This window comes from Colletotrichum aenigma (assembly GCF_013390185.1).
Source record: "Colletotrichum aenigma strain Cg56 chromosome Unknown KSG_Cg56_contig10, whole genome shotgun sequence".
NCBI lineage: Eukaryota > Fungi > Ascomycota > Sordariomycetes > Glomerellales > Glomerellaceae > Colletotrichum > Colletotrichum aenigma.
Genome location: NW_023500916.1, coordinates 189,263 through 212,145, shown reverse-complemented (window position 1 = coordinate 212,145; position 22,883 = coordinate 189,263). Strand labels below are relative to the sequence as shown.

Here is a 22,883-nt window from a genome sequence, read left to right as displayed (position 1 = left end):
TGGTTGCTTCCCTAATTCTTTGCGTGCACTCGATGTATCAAATTTGAGGAACCATGAAAGCTTGGGATAAATCAGCAAAAAGGGACTACGTGAACTTTCTCTATGCTGTAATGTAGAATTATCAACATTCCCTCTGCGTGGTGACCACCGCAAATCATTCTGATTATATACAGGTCGAACATTCTTCAATAAGCCTAAATAGCCATGTGGGAACTTTCTATGAAAGCAATTCCACAACGCCTATTTTAATTTAATCCCCCTAATCACCCTAATCACTCGAGCACTCAGACGTTCGAGTCATCTCCCGTCGCCACTGCTCTTCCATGATAACCTCGGCATCGTATCCGTATGCCCATGACTGCGTCAACGGATCAGACCACTGATTTGGACTGCTAGAAAACCTTCTTCCTTCAACTTCGGGCTGCATCGCCGCATCTCGAGCTCGTTGTTCAGGCCCATCCTTGAAGTGCCACAAAAAGGCATTCACCATGCTTGCCTCCTGCATCATAGAAGTCCGTCGTTTTCTTTCCTGCTGGAATACCTGCAAAGCAAGTCCAAGTTGATCCTGGCTTGTGATGTTGGTGAGTGCTACAGCCAAGGCAGCACCATCTTCGACTGCCATCGCGGCGCCCTGTGACATGTATGGAAGCATGGCGTGGGCGGCATCGCCGAGAATGACCAGCCGAGAGGACTCCGCAACCCAGTTATGGAGGGGGTCGCCTGCCATCAGAGGCCACTTGATTGTTTGGTCAATGAGCTCAATGATTTTGGTGAGTCTATCGGATAATTGTCAGTTCTGTTGATCGTAGATAAAAGAGACCACCAGCACTTACTGATTGTCCCAGCCTTGAAACTCGGCCCGCATCTCTTTAAGCACATCGGTCTGGCCTTTTTGTTGCCACGTCGAAGGGTCTCGACAGTCCCTATGAGAAAGCACCATATTGAATGACTCTCCAGCGGCGATTGTGTAGGTCATGACGTGGCGATCCTCTCCGATCCTGTATCTCATTGTCAGCGACATAGAGTTGACGCAGTTTGTCTATCGAACCGTTGACATACCACACGTGGAGACCCGGCTTTTCCAAAAGCCATGAGATTTCGGGAATCTTTCGCATTTTACTGACATCGACCGTGGCTCTGTATACAGCAAAGCCAGTGTACTTAGGTCCATGTCCCTCACCATAGGGTACAAGATCCCTAGCAACAGATTTGACTCCTATTCAAGCGTTGTTTTGTCAGGGTAAGTGTTGAATGGCGTGAATATAGTAAATGAATGACCAAGACACTTACCGTCAGCTGCAATGATGATGTCTGCAGAGACGACTTCACCGTTGCACAACGTAGCAGTTGGTGCCAGAGGATTGTAGTTGGCAACCCTGCTGTCAAGGCGTACGGTGACTCCAAGGTCCAGCGCCCGCTTGTACAGTGCAGAGTGAAGATGGGCTCGGTGCGCTACGTAATACGGAGCGCCACAGAGCTCTACAAAGGTTTGGGACAGGTCGGTAAACCCAATGCGCTCACCGTTCTCCCATCGTCGAAAAGAGATTCCGTCTGGTCGAACCGCCTGCTCGGCCATGACATCCATGACTCCCCATCGCTGAAGAAGTTTACTCGAGTTAGGTGGAATCTGGATGCCAGCGCCGACCTATTCCGAGTTATTAGATGTTCCATCTTTGAGGGATTCGCTTGTCTTTTATTCTTACCTCTGAGAGAAGCGTAGCCTGCTCTAAAACAGTCACTTTGTGTCCCTTCCTAGCAAGAGCAACTGCGGTTGCCAGACCACCAAGCCCAGCACCCACAATAAGAGCATCTAGAGGAACGATAGCCTGAGCCACATCACTGACAACGCCCGCCTCGGTTTCCAGCGTTCGGAGAAACTTAAGGCAGTTGGATGGGTACGATGGTGCGGTTGGTATGTGGCAGTTGCTCGAGCCTTTGACAGGGGCACGAGTCGCGTTGCCCTTTGCATGGTCTTTCAACGAAAGCGACTCAGGTGTTGAGCCCAGCGACTTCAACGACGTCGTCTTCGGAGGCACTGTCTGTAGCTCTGTTACAGAAGACATTTTGCAATGAACAGTAGTCGGCGTTGAATGTCCGTTGACGACAGGATTGCTTCCAATTAGAATGATGATGATGCCTTGTTGTGAACTTTTACCCTCCGCACCGTCTCAGTTCAGCTAGTTTCATATGAGGAAGTCATCGCCTCAGTTGAACTGCCGATGTGGATCAGGTGTCATGTGGTTCAGTTTCCCCCAATATGCTAGTCGATTTCGAAGGAACCCATTATCTCCCCGACAGACCTTTTACTGGGAACCGCATGATTTTCCCCGCATTATGCTCTCGGGGATTCAACGACCGCCTAATCTCCTTTTCTTGGTAGACCTGAAAGCCGTACTGCTGGGTTCGGTTGGTGGCAATCGACGGGTCGGGGACTTAGCTCTAACCCCGCCCGGTATTGCCAGCCTCAACACCGACAGCGGTGCCACAGTCCCCCGATAACGGCAGTTTGTGACGGTGAACCACGTCTCAAAAGCCAGCGAGGAGTCTTGTTCGCTGATAATATCACTGCTACTCTGCACGATAGTTCAAGCAATACGAACAAAAGCGCCAATCTCTATTCCCGACATGCACGTGCCCTGGGAAAGACTTATTCGTTTCGTCGCCGACGACGGAAGAATACTTCGAGGAGAGCCAATCTTACCTAATGATGACTTTGATCTCGGAAACACCACTGAAGACACCAAACTGCAGGCAAAGGTCATTCAAGGCTTCGATATATACGACACCACAGGCCAACTTCAAGTCACCAACGAGATCGTGACAGTGAAGAAGTTGCTCGGGCCCTTGACCCCGGAAGATGTCCCAATCCTCAGATGTGTTGGTTTGAACTACGCCACTCATAGTAAGCCATCCTCGTTTCAAGAGAGACAGTCTTGACTTACTCCATTACAGTCAAAGAAGCTGGCCGTAAGCCGCCACCTTTTCCCTCGATTTTCTTCAAACCAAACACTACGGTCTTTGATCATGGAGACGATGTTATTGTTCCCAAGATTTGCCAAAACGACCAAGCAGACTATGAAGGTGAGCTTTGCATAGTCATTGGCAAAGATGCGAAGGACGTGGCAGTGTCAGAAGCCTTCGAATTCATTGCCGCTTACACTTGCGGCAACGACGTGTCATCTCGGAAACTGCAGCGCGATCCTGCGTTCGCTGGCAATGTGCCTCAATGGGGATTCTCTAAAGGTTTCGACACTTACGCCCCCCTTGGACCCTGTTTGGTCAGGCCCGACTTAGTTGGTGATCCCAAAGCTCTGCTCCTACGCACGACTGTCGACGGGGAAGAAAGGCAGAAGGAGATGATCTCGGATCTGTTATTTGACTGCGCCTATCTTATTTCATACCTTTCTTCAGGCACCACACTGCAGAAAGGTTCGGTCATAATGACTGGGACACCTGGAGGTAAGTTTAGGAAATCATCGCTTGGGCCCCCCTTAGATGCTGATGTGAGGAATCCGCAAAGGAGTTGGAGGGAGCTTGAGCCCCCCTAAGTGGCTCCTACCTGGATCCAGAATGGAAGTCAGCATTACGAATATCGGAACGTTGAGGAACGGTGTCAAGTTTGCATAGACATGGCCAAGCTTCGCCATTTCGGTTCGCATTCGCGATCATGGCTCGACAACCGCGGGTTACTAGTTTTAAAGATGCATTTGATCTTGAGTCTCATGGTCATTATAAGCATTCACTATTACATATACACATTACAGTCATGTGTCCGAACTTCGAAGGACCCACTCTTCGCCCCGTCTCTCGAGACCTCCCACAATATCCATCTCCTGCTGTTCCCTCATGAGTGCGGTCTTCTCGTCGGGGTTCATAGCAAGGAATGCTGGGAGTGGAGACCCTTTGACAATCTCGATGTCCAATCCAGCAGTCTGAATGATGATAATCAGAAGCGTAATAATTGAAAGTCCAACCTGGGCCGCCAGCAGTGTCAACCACGGCCATCGGATGGACACAAAAACTTCGTCTTGCCAAGCACTCCCGCTCTCATTCGTAGTAAGCAACCTGTGTTTTTGTGAGCCTTTGACCATAGATGTGCTATTGCCAAGAGCTCTTACGCGTTTGTAAGTCCGCTTGCGATGTTTTGAGTCAGATTCATCTGCGATTCGTTCAATGGGTTGATGCCGATAGCTGCTCTTGAGAGAGCTGTTCCGTATATCTCCGAGCCGTTGTTAAAGGTGTAAGCCCCCAGATCGATGTAATACCCGACTAATGTGTTTGATAGAGCCCCCGCTATGTTGTCCGGGCCCATACCACTAGCAACGTACTGCTTCCCGGGACTGTCCGGCGACGTCAGATAGGTGCCGTTGATTGTCATATTGTAGTTCTGTACGAAGACCTCTCCGAGGTTGGGCTTCGTGTATGAGGCCACTTGCTGAGTTATAGGCACATTGTTCTGAACTGTTACGTTGTACGTATTGACACACCAGTGCATCACGATCTCATACGCTCGAAGTTGTATGGGGGCAGGACCGTAGAGAACAAAGAAGTTGAAGAGCTCTGCCTTGATGATGTCCGTATCGTTGTACGAAAGACTCGTGCCTGTGGAAATGTTCATGCTGTGATACCCATAAGCACTTCGTTGCATCGACACGCCGTTGGGCAATGTTGCATTTGTGCCGGCCTTAATGGGATCTCCGTCTGTTGTGAGAAGACTTGTTACATCTGCCTTGTACGTTAGTCCCGATTAAAGCATGCATGTAAGTCGGTGATATGCCGAGAATAGTACGAACTCTTCATGTCCACGCAAACAGCAAGAGTACTGAAACTTGGCCATGTACAGTTGTTGGTTCGGCAGCTAGGTAGATGATACGGCATCACTTCATCTGGAGGAGTGTTCAGGGCTCGAGGGATAGCCTGATTGATGGGAAACATGATGTCTCCTGTGATCTGTTAGTTCGTCAAAGGATGACAGGGGGTAGAACACAAGTCACGAACTGCATTGCCGTTTGCTGTTGCCCAAAAGTATCCATCATTTCTCATTGTCAACGCACTGTCATTTGCTGGCAAAACAGTATGTCGAGTTGGATATGTGACAACGGACTGAGTCAAAGTCGACGTAGCAATTCCAGATACGAGGATAACAGCGGACATGATACCTATGATTCTGTTATATGATCGGTATTGTTCGGAAGCAACAAGATAAGGTAAGATACTGACCTTCCCTTCGTTGTGACCAGCAACTTCAAGCTTCCCCAAGGTCCTCTGCTAGCTTCGTCGAAGACGCGAAAATCTGCCAACGGTCTCGGCGACTTCTTGTACCAATTCCACTTGTATTGCGACAGGCTTTCCATAACCGGTAAGATGAAAGCAGTCCGACAGATGGTCGACACAAAGGCGATGACAGTATTGAGCGTCAGACCTGATGGCCAAATTGGCAACGGTCTGCCATCGTAGGAGTTCAACAAAGTGATCAGCACAATGACGCATATGAGGCTGATGATAGACCACGCGATCTCCTGCCACCACCCTCGCAAGATGTAGAATCTTGGGCGTTTTCTGCGTATTGACCTCTCCTTATTCTTCTCGGCGCTGCTGGTTTTGACAAGTTCGTATTCGCTTTCATGGGTCCCGAATGTGGTGCTAGATTTTGGCTCCTTGCTCTGCCTATCTTGGCGGTGGTCTCCCGAAGATTGTGCCCCTGTGTTGTTTTCTGGGCTCCAGTCGTAGACTTGAGTATCGGCCGAAGCGAGCAACAGGGCTTCATCATACCCCAGTGGTGGCACGTAGGACGGAGTAGGCTTGCGCCTGATGTGGTCTCCCTGGTTCATCGCGAAAAAAAGCCTTTTGCTGTGCCGCCGGGAGCTGACGCCGAGGATATATTGCTGCAAGTCTATCGACAAAAGAGATCGATCCCGTCCAGCCCATTCAGCCCCTGCCAGAAAGGCCCAATACCGGGGGCAACTCTGCTTTAAAGTCAGCCAAGCCCCGTAAGACCACGGATGTCATCGCCACAGTGGAAGCTTGGAGGTTGCAGTGCAGGATAAGCACTACTCCAAGTTCGGGTAAGCTACCCAAGCACCGTTTGATCCTTCGCACAGCCAAACATTCTTTTGGCGGCTGCCTGGGTCTTACCCGACACTAGCAGTAAGCTGGCCTATTTCTAGCGCATGATCAGGGGCAGGGCTCGCTACAGCCGCTCGTCTCAGAGGAGCCGTAATTGCTTATTTCTGAAAGCCGTCACGGAATGTCAAATTCCATTCAGGATCAGCGCCAGCGTGTCTGATGATCAGTAGCTGACTAGAGCTGCCTAACTCAATTGAGCATGAATTTTGAGGCCAAGCCTCTGACGCGAAGATATCATTACCAGAGCTTTCGTTTTACACAAAGTAGTTTTGCATCAGTTCATTTCGGCGCGCGATAGTTGGTTTACCCCGGGACCCCTCGCTCAAAGCGCTCAGTCTTCAAGGCTATGTTTTGGCCGTCTGTAGGTCGCAAGCTCACAGCTTCGCAAGACTTGCGTCCATCTATTCACGCGACGCTTTCCGCAACGCCCAACACGTTCCCGCGAGCGTCTAGGAACGTCGAAAGTTCATCTAGACTTGCCTTTGTTCATTGCGTTGGTTCGCCATCACCTTCAAAGCCAAGTGCAGTAATCATCGAAAGGCGACTAGGGGCCTGTTTGGAAATGCAAATTTGATGTAAACCATATTAGTCAAGCAATAGATGAATACATGTATCTTCTAAAGCTCCTGAAGATATTTTATGTTGCACGCTCGGAGGTCTTCTCGCCGTAAAGGATTCACATGCGTGGGGACAAGCAGGCCGAGATCACTGAAACCCATTCAATCTTTGTAAAGCCGGGTTCAAGGTGTGTCGACTCAAGCTAGGCCTTAGGCTCTTGCTCAGATGGCGAAGATGGACACAGTCTTCTCGATGTTCCAAGGTCATTCCACCATGTACCGCATCCCCAAACCTCAGGGCTAAAGAGGTAAGTCTTTTGTACACTTCCTATTGGTTTGGCCTTGAACTCATGGCTTTCAAATGCATTTCACCGAATTTTGTTTCCTACCATTGCCATGAGGCTCCGCTCTATTACTGCGGAGGCTCGAAGCAGAACCGTCCAATACATATTTGCAAATATGTCACACCTTCCGATACAGTGAGTATTGGAAATCTTGTGATTTGGCTAAATCATTGGGAATGAAAAAAAGCTCTGGCTTTAAACCAGCAAGATGGACGTTGCCACAATAGCCTTGGTAGCCGTGTCAATCTTTTAGGCCCGCCCTTCATAGCTCGACAAAGATTCTTCAAGGTCCAAAGCAGTATGCGCTTTGTTGGTCTAAATACCCAGGGGGGAGGCTCAGTAACGTTCAAATCGTCCGGAGAGGTGTCAGGTCCCATTCTGTTTGAACGTAGCAAATCGAATAGCCACTCAGTCTGTCATTCGACAAATCAATCCATGTCCGAGCTTCAGTTCAAGCGGCAATCAATAAGCTTAAAGTATTCGCTGGCATGCGACTTCACATCAGATGAAACGTCAACCGGCAGGTTCGGTCAGCGTTTCAGACCGTTTCATGCAGCTATTCTACCGCAGAGAGTACATAAAGGCCAGAATAGTAATCCAAAGCTCCAAATGACGACCTTTGATTCATTTCTGAGCCCGTTTTGCGGTGTTGATGTTGCGTATTGGTCGGAATAACGAAGCACAGTACGTGGCACCGATTGATCGAGGGCCTGAAGAGCAGTGTTGGTCTTCCTGAAGTTCTCTTTCCAGTTTTTGAACCTCACCAAGACATCAGTATGTTATCTGTGAGTAGGCAATTTTCCTTCGTCAATCCGTTGCATCTATACTGATTCCAAGCAGATCGTTATTCTGAGCTTTTCTGCCCTGGTGAGCGCGTGTGGGCTTGCAGGACGCCATGTGCTGGGACCACGGGACGCGTCATCACTGCTGTAAGTTGGCGAGATGGCGGCTACAGAAAGCATGTTCTGAGACGAATCCAGCGCGAGCAGGGCGAGAACGGGAGACCCGCTGCAGTCTCTCCGCATCCTGAACCCATATCCTGGTATCTTCGCCTACTATGATGGACGGACGGGAGAACGCTTCCACTCAGATCAGCCAAACTGGTTGGATGATGGGGCGTTCACGCTGGGGGTATCGACATACTCCATCATTAATGGCAATGAGGCCATCATCTTTGACGCACACATCACTCCCGATCATGCTGGCGCGGTTATGCGTCACGTTCAGAGCCAGGGGGTAACCAAAATGTCTGTTGTGATAAGCCATTTTCACAATGACCACATTGCGGGAACAAATGTGTTCGCTCAGGGAGGGGCGACCATTGTAGGCAACGAGAAGACGAAGCGCACTGTCGATCGCAACTCGCAGCGTCTAGCAACTGACGATCCACCCATCACGGCCGTGTCACCTACGGATCTGTACACCGACAAGAAGGAGCTGAAGGTTGGGAATCTGACGGTTGAGCTTCACAACTTCCAAGTTCACACTCCAGATGGAACTGTTCTCTATATTCCATCGAAGCAACTGCTGTTCGCTGGCGATACTCTAGAAGATACAGCGACATTCATCGCCCAACCCCGAGACCTACCAACCCATCAGAAAGAACTCCAGCGAATGGCTGGCTTCCAGATATCAAAGATTCTTCCAGCTCATGGAGAACCGAACCGAATCGCTGCAGGTGGCTACAACTCGACTTTCATCAACGCAACGTTGCGATACATCGGCGTCATGACTGAAGACGTGCCACAGCCGGCAGCCTGGACTATGCCTCTGTCGCAAGTTGTAGCTGACGATGTTGCCAAGGGGGATCTGATCTACTTCGCTCAGTATGAAGAGGTTCACAAGAGTAATGCACAGTCAATTCAGGAGTCTCGGCAAGGGCGCTAATAGGAAGACGGACGAAACAACGAAAGACAGATCTCAGTGGTTGGGTATGGTAAATTGGAATAAGTCAAATTATTGATGGCAGGCCAAAAGATAAAGGTTCATAACAAGCATTCCGATGTGCTGAGTTCCAAAAACGTTGTACACACTGGGCCGAGCTTTGTAAGTAATACTTTCGAGAGTTCTGTCTGACGACGAGCATGATCACCAGCCTACGCATCATTTACACCCACCACCCTCTAGGGAACACTCAAGATAACCCACGCTGAACCCCGAGCATTTCATGATGTTTCCAGCCTTAAAAGAATCACAAACACCTCCGAGCAACATAAGACATATGCGTACAAATGTGGATGCCTGATGACGTGCCATGTCCATTGTACTGTGCACAAGGCTCTTTGTTACCAGAATCGGACTGTTCTCTGTCATACAATCCAATATTTTGTGCCACTATCTCAACTCAAGTATGCGCATTATTTCCTGAAATAGACCTTATGGCTTTATTGGCAAGATTGGATCTCAACGTGAATTCAATTGAGCCGACTGGAAATGAGTACCAGAAGCCAACACTGAAGATATGAATTGATCCAGCCGGCATAACTCACCGAACCCCGCGACCGGTCGAAATGCCGATCACTCAACCGAAAAGCAATTCGTCTGCCCCATTCTCAAAACTTCTGGAAGGATCAACGATCATGCACGCTGCATGTCAGTGGGCCGCGGCATCACCACTCTCTAGAGTGGCGTTGATTAAGTCCATGTCTCGATAACACATACATATGCCAAGCGATACCGAGCTTGTAACCAATAAAACCCAACTGTCTTACGATAAGGTCACACTACGTCAGCACTCATAAAGGCTCGCGTCTCACCTGTCCTAGTCGAAGCCCTCTTCTCCTAGCATGAAACTCTAATTGTTGGAGAGGGACGTGCTACTGCGGCATCCCTAGAGAGAACACCGTGACGTCTGTGGTGCTTCGTGTACGAGAGGGGTAAAACGCTACCAGGAACAACACCCGACCAAGACTTGCTACTGCCATCGAAACACAATACCTTGAGCGACCCAAAGCCAAAAGAGCGTTCCAGGCCAGCGTCTGACCGTGTCGGCACCTGCCAATAAAGCCCAAAAACAGGCGAATACGGCGAATACTGAACTCGCCGCCCAGGGTTATCTCCCCTACGCCTTTACAGACTATTAAACTTCCCGAGCGAGGAACCCGAAAGCGAGGTTCCCGAAATTGTAACGACGCGGACCATCCCCCGCGCTCTACCACAATGTCGCCCTCCGCACAGCTAGCCTCCGACGTCCCGGAGATGAATCTCTACAAGCTGAACCGGGTTCACCGCACGCTTGAGAGTCTCAAGGAGAAGGACGTCTGGGACGCGGAAGACACCAAGGGGTTTGATTGCATGCATTATCTTGGCGACGAGGCCATCGAGAACGCCGCCAAAGAGCTCGGTCTGAAGGCCGGGAACCGGGTGCTGGATATCGGATCCGGATTCGGAGGCACGGGAAGGTACCTCTACCGGCACTACGGCGTGCAGACCACTGGCATCGAACTACAGGGGGACATTCACGAGATTGCGCAAACGATCAATGTCAGGTCTGGAGCCGGCGGGAGCGCCACATCAATCAATGGTAACTTTCTGGAGCTTTCTCCGGAGAAAATGGGCGCGCCGGTGGACCACATTGTGTCCTTCTTGTGTATCCTGCACATTCCCGAGCGGGAGGCGCTCTTCGGCAAGGCGCATGATGTGCTCAAGCCGGGCGGCAGGGTCTACATTGAAGACTTCTTTGCGCGCCAGACGCTGGATGACAAGACTCTGAAGGTGCTCCGGGAGTCTGTTTCTTGTCCCGACCTGCCTGACAAGAAGGAGTACATCGCAGAGCTGGAGAGGGCTGGATTGGAGGTGGTCAGTTGGGTGGACATGTCGGACATTTGGACCGATTTCGTGCATGACCGTGCAGAGGCATACAAAAAGGACCCATCGGTAGACGCCGACTTGACTGCATTCTACGATGCCGTGGATGAAGTCTTTGCAGGCGGCCAAGTCGGCGGCGCGCGCATAACGTGTTTGAAGAAATAAGCATCATATTAGTTTTCTGCCCGTAGAGAACACGTAGCATCCATCGTAGACAGCGCAGAATAAAATTGAGCCTGAACCTCGGGAATCATACCAGAATGGAAGTCCCCGAGCCTGTCCCAGACGCACGCAAGGGAGAATCTCTCGCGGTTACTGATGTGCCGGGTGGGAGATTGACAGAAGTCGGCGCTCGGGGAAAACCAGCGGTACATTGGTTCGCTCAGTGTCGGTGCTCGGGGCCTATTTGCCATGCGATCCGCGGAAGGAATTAATAGGGCGACGTGCCCGAGAGCAAGAGCTTGTCGACGGACTAGCCCACGGCGTAGGCGGTTACGCCCTACGCAGCGCAAGAGCGGAAATAACTCTAAAAGACTACACTACAGCAAACTTTGCCGACGTTGTTTGATGACAGGCCGCAACATACTTTTTTCTCTCTACTCGGTAGTTACAGATACAGAGCCGCGCGCGCAGGGAAGGGAAAGGCGCACGATGTTTAGTGATACATATCTGGGGACATATGGGAATGCACACACATGGGACGACGGGCTATGTGCGTGATTCTGCCAAAATCCTGTCTTGCATGCTACCAGTCAAGCACCTCCTCCGGATTTGCTGCGACACTGAAGGACTACTGCGAAATGTATGCGCTGGTCGCTACGCGATGTCGGGACAGAGGCGGCCAAAGATTGTTCCCTTAAGTCCCCGGACGGAGCTATCCACGAGGGCATGAGCAAGGTTTGGGACCACGGTCTCAGCTGCACGAATCAGGGAACTTGCCTTACGGGGAACAATGCCCCAGTTTGGAAAGAATGCTTTAAAGCTATCCGCATCCCGCCGGCAGATGGGTCGTGAGCGCGTACATTACTCTGTCTGTACAGACCATCGTACGCTGGAGTGGCCCATGCGATAACGAGGCTGAGTGTTATAGGGGGGGTCGGTAATGATGACGATTTTCGGGTGTCGGTATCGGTCCGAGATGATCGCATATACTCGTTGTTATTCGTTGCAACAGATGGCTGCGGTAACAAATTGCCTATCTTGGACAGAACGGAGGATCGCTTCTGACTCAGCCATTAGCGACGATTACTTGATACTTGACGAGTGTTGATGACTATCTCCCCGGTCGTTAACGACGGGCCCGTTGCAGCGGACATGAGCACCACAACCAAACCCTTGACCGCTGGGTTGAAAGAACAACTTGGCATTATGGGGAGGGGGGACAGTTCCTTTCTCGTCTATTCGGTTGGCTCCAGGGTTGAGATGGAGCGGTTCAGAGAACCGGGGTGGTTTATTGATCTACGCCGCTACAAAATAGAGACAGGGGGCGGGCTCCGTCGGTGAATTGTAAAATTCCATGATTCGGCCGGTGCGGAGGACTCCGCATCGTGAGCGTCCGTAGTTCGGCGCATGCCAAGTTGGCATCTTTTGGCGTGTTCCAGGCAGTAAGTTTCCGTGACATGTGTAGGCTTGGTGATGGTTCGGAATTCTAAGTCATTCAAGACTGGCACGCTTTCTAAAATCCTGTGCATCTTGCTTCTCAGATTTGAGGCTACGGGGCCACCTGCATATCGGCAACTTATAAACAATTCGGCGTCTTACATGAACACCCGCAGCTCATGCCAATGCCAACATTGAAGATGTAATACAAAGTGATTACGGGCTAGTGACTCACTTTTACCAAACCAAGTCGATAGCGCGCCTACTGGTCTCAATGGCGCGATGCACGTTTGATACAAGGTGGCGAATGGTAAGCTTGCTACGCCAACGAGCTAAGCAATACGCGGTACATATACGTATGGCGTCCAAAAGTACACACTTGAGATCACGTATACTAGACGCAAAGGTGTGGCACGCACTCGTCACATGCGTGGCGGGCGGGGATTGGGCGCCAAAGGGGGATAGTGCTCGTAAGACTTGGCCTGCATCGCAAATGCAAAGATGGAAATCATGCGAGTAGCAGTAATACCCTCTCTGTGTTGTGGTGAAAGCGAGCAGGGGGGCAGGAATTTCAAATGATTGGTCTGGTCTCTGATAACAAAACCGAAAGGTTGTTGGTTGACATATGGGCAACTGAAGCAACGCGAAGAACCATGTCCCGTACGACGAACGTTCGCTATTTCGACGACAGCATTGTTCAGGTTGTGGCCGGAGAAGAGAATAGCCATGCTCGCTTTTGCGGTAAGCAGGTAGGTATTCCAACAGGCGCGGGTGACATAGGGGTCAGTTACAGAGTTGTTCGGTTTCGCAATCATTCGCCCCTGATTGGATCCGTATTGTGGGATACCGATATTGAAGGGGCCATTTGACAAGTTGCCTGCTAATAACTGGGAGGCATCGGCTAAAAATTCTCGGGCCAAGGTGGGTGTGGTGGTCTCTGCGCGCGGTGATGCACGGCGCTCGGGTGGCCCGGCCGGCGGGATCTCTTTTTCATCACTGTTTGATTTTTTCTGCCCTCATCCCCCCCCCTGCGATCAGGAGTTCGGGAAGACGATGATATTAGATAATCAAAGGTCTCCATGGCGTCATTTCGCGGCCAAGCTTCCCATTCCCAAGCAATGTAGGCGAGGAATGCTTGTGACTCTGGGCTCGTACAGTATCAATTAGAGTCAAATTCCTACCGGGCTCGCTTTCGAGAACGGGCTTAGTGTTTTCTTGGTGCAACAGTATCACCGAGCTTCATCGGATGCCGTAGCACGCGAGTAAGGTTGAAGATGATTTGATGGTTGTCGGACTGACCGTCCGCCGCGGGCCTGTATGCATGTGTGCATGTATGTATGTGTGTATGTTAGAGTTGCACGCGCATCCCATGGGCGGCGTTGGTGAAAAAGGGGAAAAAAGGTGCGTGTATTCCGTGGAGCTCCGCTGGATGCTTGCGAACCGTTGCGCGGACAGAGAGTTTCCAGATCAGTTTGATGAGATGACTCTGATTAGTCTGATCATCATATAACGTACATCAGTAGAGAGGAAGCTTCAAGAAGAAGAAAGTTTCGCCTGGGGATTGGACCGTGCTGCTGTGCCGCCGGTTGGTGATCTCTGCTGTAGCTAGATGATTTATTGGTGCGTACAATGACTGTAATGGGGTTAGACGCCCCGTGGGCCGACTTGCTTCTTCCGGAATACGATCCAGCACAGAGAAAGCGTATCTGTGCCGGTAGGGCGTTTGTCATATAATTTTTCTGTCTGCCCACTGTCGTCGGCGTTTGCGTTTGCGGCGCTGGATGAATGGGTCACCGAGAGCGAGCACGTCGGAAAGTGTGTGCGACGCCAAGGTGGGCCAGCACTTGTATCAGTCGTCGTCAACTTGCTCCGCCCCAGCTGTGCGCTACGAGTACTTTTTTTTTTTTTTTTTTTTTTTTTTTTTGGTGTTCATTCTTCGGTTGACGGCGAAATGGGGCAGATGCGAGCAGAGGGGTCTCCCAGGCAGGGCTGTTAGTACCGATTAGCCACTAGCCATACAGCTGTATCCGTAGAGGGGATGAGGTGGGATTAAGCCGCGGGATATTGGGCCAGTAGTGAATTAAGGTACAATCTGCATCCTGGTCTCACTAACAGAGCTGCTGGGCAGTAGGCGATTTGGGGGAGGGTCAGTGTCACTGTGTCAGTCCGAATGCAGGATAACTCCGTCCGTCTGATCTCCATTCGTACCAGTGACCGGAAGAAGGCAAGATTGAGTTGCGCGTCGTGTCGGAATTGCAGTCCGCGGCGTCAAGATGGCCCTGTCAGACCTGGGCTCAGGCTCATGTTGGGTGAGTGGGAGGCGACGGGACGGCGTCTATGATTTTCAATCTGTGACATGGGTGAAAGGGGGGCTAGTACGAAGTGTACACACATACTGACAGAGAAGAACTAGTGTGCGCCGACCGAGTACGCGGATTCGACATCCTGGTGGGCTGGCCTGGGCTTGGCTGGGCGCAAAGAGGTGAGGTGAGGCGGAGATGCGATTGGGGATCGCAATGGTGTTTTTCGGTAGAGAACAAGATGCCGATCTGCTTGCTAGACTCATGGCAAATGATACAATGACAAGCACAGAGCTGGTGAGTGGTGGTGTTATTGGATGTGGCCGTCCCTGCGGCGCTACGCTGAGCCAAGGCCCAAAAGGCTACATAGGTAACGCTACGGTACGCTACGGCCACTTTAGCAGAAGGGCAATGTGTGAGTGAGTTCCTGTGCAGTTGCCATTATGGAGGAAGGGGGGAAAATAGTTTGGGCAGGGGGTTGATGAATCGCGTGGGACACGGGCGAAAATTACCAGATGTGCAAACACTGGGAATTCAAGTGGCCAATCACAGGGTTAAGCCGGTGCTGTATGACTGTACGATATACCCGTGCCCTACCTTTAAAGTGCGTCGGGGAGGAGTCCTTGGATGTGGTGACAGGGGAGAGGGGGAGGTACCCGGCGCTCTACGAGATACCTCTCGGATAAGTATCCTTTCTTGTTTGCGAGCATGTTCTTGGGCATGAGGACCCTACTGCCTGGGTCTCTGGGTCTCTGGGAGTGCTAGCTACCTAGGGAAGCGGCCGGTGGGCGCGGTGGCCCAGGCACACATCCAAGTCTCCTCTCTCGGATGGGATACGACGAGACCGCACTTATGGTTCCGTTCCGCGATAATGCGGCATGTCGTGGTGAGGGGCGCATGATGGATAGGCTACCCGTGCTGTCTGAGAATAGCAAAAGGAGGTATCCGTACATGCGCGGCAAGCGTATGATGGTCGATCTGTCCTGTCATACCAAGGACCGAACAGGCGAACCGTATCGGTAGGCGTTAGTGCTGAGGCTTGGTGTAAAGAGGGCAGCGTAACGAGAGGAGACATATGGTGGGATTATGGGCATGTGTGGTAAGTGAGACTGATACTTGACCTGAGATAAGGAGTCGGGACGGGGGTCTCGGTCCATGCCACCGGCGACAATCAATGGTAAGGGTATCCGTCATATTCGGCTCGGTTTCTGTTTCTATTTCTGCTGGCATACGCAGTGAGTGAGTGCACCTTGTACGCGATGCCGGGAAATGCGACAGCTCGCAGTGAGCTTGTCATGACTGACAGGTTAGGTAAGGCAAGGTGTATGTAGTGTACTGTGTAGGCAGATTGGATGGAGGCGCAGAGGCAGGGCGCAAAGGGCGTCTGGGCAGGGCGCGGCGTGGATGGATATTGGATGCAGCGTGGGTGTTGTTGGGATGCCGGGAAGCTCTCTGCTCGCTGCTGCCGAATCCATGATGCGTCTCCCATCCCATCCATCTTTATCCCTTGCTCGTTTCTGAGTCCGAAGTGGTCGGCCGAGGTGGAGCCGGGGAGCCACGAGGATGATGTGCAATTTTAGCGTCAGGAAAGGTTTACTCAAAGATGATGATAATGAAGGCGTGTCTCTCGTGTCGGGTAATCGGGAAACCCTCGGCGCAGTGTGCCGGTGGGTGGAAACGGAGACCGAGGCGCCCATCTCGAGGGGATTGAAGCTCTGATACAAAAGGCACTGCCCAGTGTCTGATGTCTCATGTCTGATGTCTGTACGGGCTAGCAAGCGTCCAATAAATGTTCAATGTCCCCGATACGTAGCGTATCCAGTCTGCTCAGTGCTCGGTGAGGTGAGGAGCAGTGTCAAAGTGTGTGCCTCTGGCCAGTGTCGTCTTCAGGCTCGGAGTTAATTAGTGTCAGCCGGTGGCATGTACGTACCTTTTTTTTTATTCTTTCCATTTGTATTTCTTTTATTGCGGAGCTCCCCTCCATGGCAGCAGGCAGGCAAGGAAGGTACTTCGGCAATCAGGTATCTTTTCTAGAGGCAGGTACCTCCCCTCCCAAATAGAGGCAGTGTTGGACTTGGACTGGGCGGCGTAAGGAATGCAGCAATAGGCCGCTGATAAACCAACATTGCCCAGCCGAGTCTCTAGTCCTGTAGCCACCAAATGAAGCACTTTCCCCTACTGCCTGCCCAGAACGTGGTTGTAGTACTTGTGCATGTGTGAGTGTGTGCCTGCTGTTTCTTCTCTTCTGCCTTTTTGATTGAAGGGAAGCACACGGGAATTGCATTGCCTACCTGCCTACCTTACCTTACCTTACCTTACCTACTCGTACTTACCTGTTTCGGTACCCTCTTATTTTATTTTGTCCTTCCTTCCTTACCAATTTCCATTCCATACCTTCCATACCTCACCTACTACCAACCTCACCTCACCCGTATTCCATACGTTCTTTCCCTACTTAGGTACATCACGGACTGCTCCTGAACCCATCACAACACGTCGTCGCTTTCCCTCCTTCTTTTCCTTCCCCTTCCCCGTCCCCTTCCAGCAACTCCCCCAATCCACATCATCTCACTCTTCCACGTCCTGCCTCATCGTGTAGGCCACAGTAAAAAGAAAGGTACGTATCCGTCTGTTGCATCTCTCGCTCTCTCTTTACGATAGCAGGTATCCACTTTCCTTACCTTACCGGATCCTCTCCCGTTCCTTCTTACCTTTACCTTACCCAACTCGCATTCCTTCCTGCCATCACCGTCTCTTTCCCTCATGCACCTATCTCGCCCTGCCTTCCTTGGAATCCACACTTGCCTTCCTCACGTGAAGCCACTCTCCTCGCCTTCCTCGCCTTCCTCGCCTTCCTCGCCTTCCTCGCCTGCTGGAAGTCGCTGCTGCCCTTCGGACTAGAGCATTCTTTCCCGAAACGATGGTTTAATTGACCACCCCTGGTATCCCGGCACCCAGCATCTTCTTTCCATTCACCTCTGGGCCCTTTACCTTGCGTGAACATCATCGCCCTTTGTTACCCACCACGGCGGCCCTTCTTCTTTTTTCCCTCTGCTCCTTCACCACTCACACACCCAACAAACACGTTTGTTCCTTGACACAACTTCTATTTTCGACCACCCACGACTGCCCGCATCCACTTCTCAGCTGCGTCTGCCTGGGACTAGACTAACGACGCAGCAGTCATCCATCAACAACAGGCAGACGCCATCCACTAGCCGCTTTCCTTCATCTGCCCGGTCAAAAGTTCCTTCCGGACCCATCAGCGTCACCTTATTACCAACGACTCTGGACGGCATCTCATCACCGCCCACTTCCACCTCTCTCGACGACTTCTTTTCTTCGGCCTCTTGACCATTTCATCGGCAGTTCTGCTCTGCTCTTCTCTCGAGAAGTTGTTGAGCGCGGTTCCTGCAACCTGATAGGCAAACGATAATTCGTGAGCAACACTTGTCAATTCACACCGGAGCCAGATTCCAAACTTGACGTTTACTTTCGGTCGTCTAATCGCAGTATCGTCTAATCGCAGTATCATCGGCTGGGATCAGTAATCGGACGGGGTCTGTTTTCGTTTCTGACGCGTCTGTTTGTCGGCATCGGGAAATTTACAAGTTTGCCATTGTCCTGACGGCCTATTTGCCACGCGCTTTCAAAAAAAAAGCTGAAGCGTGCTCATTGCGAACAAAGCGGGATTTCATCGCGATCACCACCAAGTAAGCGGTACATTTCTCCTCGTCTGGTCTCTTTGGCACTGTCAAAGTGTACACAGTGTTTACATGGCTGCTAACGATGTTCCAGGTCTGTAAATCGGACAACTTGGGAATTGCGGCATGGCTCGACGACACTGAGTCAGCCCCTCAACTCCAACAAGAAACTTAGCAGAAGCAATTCTGCTTAATCAAAAATCGCCTCTCATCATCCATGGTTATTTCCATAACCCCCGAAATGGCGAGTCAAGGTTCCGCCGTGGCTGCGGCCCAAAGCCATAGCCGACAGGCAAATCTGGACCAGGAACGAACCACCTGGTTCACCACTTTGGAAGCCTACAAACGACGCTTCGAAGCTGAGAAGGAGGACATCAAGGCCAATTTCACCCGCGAAACGCAAAATAGCTGCCGCGATTTGGAGGAGCAGGCGCGTTTCATAGATCAACAGAATCTGCCGCGGCCGGTTCTCGATCTTTTTCTTCTCTACCAGGCCGAGATCAAGAATCGCCGCCTTGCTGAGTGTGACCGAGAGTACGAACGCTCCGTCAAGAGCTTGGAGGCGCAGGAGAAGGAATTGTTCCGCCAGCATCACCTGACATTCCCGCTGCCGACATCATCAATGTCAAGAAGTGTGGCTCACGCGCCGCCAACTGTGGCCTCCTCTGCGGCGGCAAATCGTACACCGACCCCTGCTCAGGTTCAGCTACACACTCAGGCTACCCAGCACAATCAGACTGTGCCGCCAAGACCAAACGGCCAGGCGTCAAGCAACATCAGTTCCGCCCCAATGCCAACGCAACAGAACCACCAGCAATGGCAAGCGTACGGTCAGCTTCCATCGCATCACGCCCCTCCTCACATGCAGGCAAACATGTACCAGCAGAGCCGCGCAGGAGCCGTGACCAAAGCAGCAGAGACTGCTCCGCGGACTCTTCCCTCAAACGGCAGAGCACCTATCCTCGGCAGTGGAATGTCCGGCCCCATGCAAAACGCGGTTTCGAGCCATGGCCCAGGCGGTGCTGGTAGCCCTCATCTGATGAGCCATCCGGCTGAGGCTGGTCGAGGTGCACGTGTGCCGATTCCGCCAATTCACCAGCAGATGCAACATCCTCGTGAAGATAGGCCTACAATGGTCCGAGTTGGCAATGGCATTCATCTCTCTCCGGGACGGCAAGACGAATTTGCTAAACAGCTCCAGGCGGATCCTCACCGACAACTCAAGCGTAAGTCAGACGCCAGTGAGATTTCTTCTTACCAGGAAATGGATCCGAAGCGTCCCCGGACAGGAACCCCTCAGTCTATGGCCCCTAAAACCATCACCTTTAACGAAATCTACCAAGATGGAAAGGCCGAGTTCAAGCACACGATCGTCAAGTTCGAGGACATTTTCTACATTCTGAAGTAAGTTGTTGAAACAAAAACTCGTCGAGATAAAAAACTGTGTCTGACCAGATAAACGTAGGTGCGACGAACACGGTGTTCACTTCAAGCAGAATGCGCTTGCTGCTGCGGCGAAGCATCTTCACGGAGCTTCCCACGGACACCAAAAGAAGGAACACAGACTGGCTATCCGAACGATCGGGTTCCACGTCGTGGACTGCACTGAGGAGCTTGCAAAGCTGAACAACGACTTTGTGCAAAAAGCCTTCGAGAATGGATACAAGCCTCTTAACCAGTTGCATGGCCCCAAATCCGGCGGCAAGCGTCAATCCAACCACGACATGCTCGGTGCTTCGCCGGATCCTAGCTCGCGAGGTCAAGCTGTCCTTCGGCAGAACCCGAAGGAAGAGTTCACAGACTTTATCACGGATTTTGAGGCCGGGGAGCTCTACTGGGCTATCTGGCCGGCAGATAGGAAGATGTATCCGGTCATGGTCCTCGGTTGGAAGGATCTCGCGCGATGTGGCTGGCACGATATGAAGTTCTGCGATTTGAAACTCTACACGGACAAGCAAATGAGGCCAGCATGCTACATATTCGATGCGGAGGGTATAGCTGGCTGGGCTGAGGGGTACAGAGATGGAGAGCCGAACGTACTAGCTCGACAGGCACCGGTGATGTGGTTTGAGAATAATGGGGAAAACCGCCTTGGATGGCTGAGCGCTAGGTACCTGAGGCCTTTCCGACTGGATGACCCGAACAGGAACACGAATCCCAACTCGAACGAGAGCCGGGCACGAAAGCTGTATGCCTCTCTACGCGGCTTCAACTCATGGGAGGAGATGCGTGCGAGGCAACTGGCCTTGCAGTCGCAGAGTCCCGCGGGTCCGAGTACGTCTGCGCAGGTGCCGTCGCCAGAGTCAGAGTCGGACTCTGCCTCGCAAGACGTGGACATGTACGACTTTGGCGACAACCCTCCGAAGCTTGACGATTCTGGGGACGAGGACTATGTGGATGCCAAAAAAGGCCGTAACGACTCGGACGACGAAATGGCAGATGCGGAACCCACGACGCCCCAGCCCCTCAGACGGAGCACTCAAGAGGTGCGCCCGACGTCGCGACTGAGTGAGAGCATGGGATTACACCGAACTGGAGCAGCGGCCGGAACACGCTCTTCGGCGAAGAAGGATCCTGTGGGGGCGGACAAGGACACAGACACGGCCGAAGTGCAAGGCACACCGTCTAAGAGCCGAGTGATCGCCGAGGACAAGGAAACGACAACGCCCAACAATGTCTCCAGCAACTCCCGAGATATCCCGCAGGTTGCTCTCGGCACACCTGCGACCCCGAAGCCTGATGGAGTCTCGAAGGAAGCGGAGAATGACACGTCGATGGTCGATGCCATTTCCGCGAGACAACTGGCAGAGATGGCACAGAGCAAGCTCTCCGAAAAGCGCAATATGCTCGAGGACCCGAAGGTGACAGCAGGCCAGGCCACGGAAAGAGGTGGTGAAAGCTCCCACGACGACAGGCGTGAGAAGTCTCTTTCAGTTCCCGCTAATACAGCCAACAACAATGGAGAAAGGAGCGGCGCGTCGAAGTCGCCCAGCTTGGAGAAGGAATTCCCCAAGGTCAGCCCGAAACTGCAGGTTGCCAACCTCCTCAACAGCACCGTCTCGGACAAGGCCAAGGGACAGCCGACTCCGTCGAACACCTCGACGCCGGCGGAACCACGACGACCTCTGCCCTCGGAAGCAGGAGGGGCAGCCACTGGGGCCAAGCAGTCGGCACCGATGAGACATCCATTGCCACCCAAGCCCTCAGTTCAGGTGCAGCCAGTCCAGCAACCGGCCGACAAGTCCTCTCAGCCGGAGCCTCGGAAGGACCTGAGCATTGAAGTCCAGGCCAGCCCGCAACTATCTGTCAACGGGCAGGGGAGAGAGAGTAGCAAGCAGCCTTCGCCGACGGATGCATCCAGAAGTGCCAGTGTTGAAAGCACGCAACGCCGATCCGACCCACGGATGAGCATCAGTGCTCTCGACGATAAGCCAACGACTCCGCAGCCGACGGCAGTAAATGGGAACAGCATCGTTGTGAACGGAGGGACTGCGTCTGGCAACAGCACTCCGAGGCTTTTGACGAAGAACGTGGACGACCGATGGCGGGCGGTACGGACGTCAGAGTCGCCTCGCATCACACCGGCATCCGTCCGGTCTCCTCTTGTCGACCGTAGTGCGGCGGCATCGCCCGTGTTGGGTGGTAAGAAGGAGCTGGGCGGTCTCTCGATCGACGTGGCGTCTTTCTCGGAGGGCAACAGGAGGTGGGTCGGCGGAGGAGAGAATATGCTGCACTTCCACATCGAGGACGATGCACGCGGGGTTGCGCGAGGCAAAGCGAAGGACGGCTTCGTGGCGACGGTGGATGCGCAAAAGGTCACGGCTGCTCAGCACACCAAGGAAGCAGTTCGGCTTGTGCTCAAGACCGAAGACGGCACGCGGTTGGAGCAGCTGTTCACGTTTGAGACCAATTCGTTGACGGGAAGTTCTCGATCAAGCGGCATGCAGGCACTCAAGTTTTATCAATGGGTGACAAGGAAGAACGAGGAGATTGAGCACCTGGGGTAGACGGAGAGCGAGGAAGGCAGCAATTGGGGTTGAGCAACGATTCTCATTTGTTATATGAACATATGGGGGGGCCGCTTTGAATGGTCTCTGGCATGGGACTACGGTGGGCGTCGTTAAAGGTAGTCAAAGACGGGATACGTATGGGGCGTTTATGGACAGGGAAAAGGGACTAGCTGTTGTTTTTACATGGCAGAGTTTTGTTGCAGTTTAGCGAAAGATTGATATGCCTTGAGCAGAAGGCGTACCACGTACAGAGGCTTTAGCAGAGAGTTGAGAAGGTGTGGACAAGATATTTGTACTATTCAGTCATTGCTTGCTTCCGCTGAGTGTGTGATGTTGGCTGGAGCTGGGATCCATGTGATTGATGTGTGTTGTGACAAGGACCAGCTTTCGTGGACCCCCCCATGGATCCATCCGCAGCTGTGAGAGGTGTGCTGTC

General features: G+C 52.2%; 6 protein-coding genes across 6 annotated transcripts; 4 read left to right on the top strand and 2 right to left on the bottom strand.

Annotated features, from left to right (window-relative positions):
• Positions 1 to 268: 268 nt before the first annotated feature.
• OpS4-5 (FAD-dependent monooxygenase OpS4) lies at positions 269 to 2,063 on the bottom strand (the record flags this gene model as incomplete). The annotated part of the gene is made up of 5 exons (XM_037329150.1): positions 269 to 776; positions 834 to 998; positions 1,060 to 1,216; positions 1,291 to 1,645; positions 1,704 to 2,063. 5 exons carry the CDS (start codon positions 2,061 to 2,063, stop codon positions 269 to 271), a joined length of 1,545 nt encoding a protein of 514 aa, XP_037172218.1.
• A 562-nt stretch (positions 2,064 to 2,625) lies between these two features.
• On the top strand, positions 2,626 to 3,627 carry CGCA056_v013907 (Uncharacterized protein; the record flags this gene model as incomplete). Its single annotated transcript, XM_037329149.1, has 3 exons — positions 2,626 to 2,902; positions 2,953 to 3,459; positions 3,521 to 3,627. The coding sequence occupies 3 exons, from the start codon at positions 2,626 to 2,628 to the stop codon at positions 3,625 to 3,627; spliced, it is 891 nt and encodes a 296-aa protein (XP_037172217.1).
• A 137-nt stretch (positions 3,628 to 3,764) lies between these two features.
• On the bottom strand, positions 3,765 to 5,831 carry CGCA056_v013906 (uncharacterized protein; the record flags this gene model as incomplete). The annotated part of the gene is made up of 5 exons (XM_037329148.1): positions 3,765 to 4,065; positions 4,119 to 4,725; positions 4,794 to 4,943; positions 5,055 to 5,167; positions 5,221 to 5,831. The coding sequence occupies 5 exons, from the start codon at positions 5,829 to 5,831 to the stop codon at positions 3,765 to 3,767; spliced, it is 1,782 nt and encodes a 593-aa protein (XP_037172216.1).
• A 1,972-nt stretch (positions 5,832 to 7,803) lies between these two features.
• CGCA056_v013905 (Beta-lactamase-like protein 2-like protein) lies at positions 7,804 to 8,914 on the top strand (the record flags this gene model as incomplete). Its single annotated transcript, XM_037329147.1, has 3 exons — positions 7,804 to 7,812; positions 7,868 to 7,956; positions 8,008 to 8,914. The coding sequence occupies 3 exons, from the start codon at positions 7,804 to 7,806 to the stop codon at positions 8,912 to 8,914; spliced, it is 1,005 nt and encodes a 334-aa protein (XP_037171516.1).
• Positions 8,915 to 10,186: 1,272 nt separating this feature from the next.
• erg-4-1 (Sterol 24-C-methyltransferase erg-4) lies at positions 10,187 to 10,999 on the top strand (the record flags this gene model as incomplete). Its single annotated transcript, XM_037329146.1, has 1 exon — positions 10,187 to 10,999. One exon carries the CDS (start codon positions 10,187 to 10,189, stop codon positions 10,997 to 10,999), a length of 813 nt encoding a protein of 270 aa, XP_037172276.1.
• Positions 11,000 to 18,678: 7,679 nt separating this feature from the next.
• CGCA056_v013903 (uncharacterized protein) lies at positions 18,679 to 22,444 on the top strand (the record flags this gene model as incomplete). Its single annotated transcript, XM_037329145.1, has 2 exons — positions 18,679 to 19,841; positions 19,903 to 22,444. 2 exons carry the CDS (start codon positions 18,679 to 18,681, stop codon positions 22,442 to 22,444), a joined length of 3,705 nt encoding a protein of 1,234 aa, XP_037172214.1.
• Between the last annotated feature and the right edge of the window lie 439 nt (positions 22,445 to 22,883).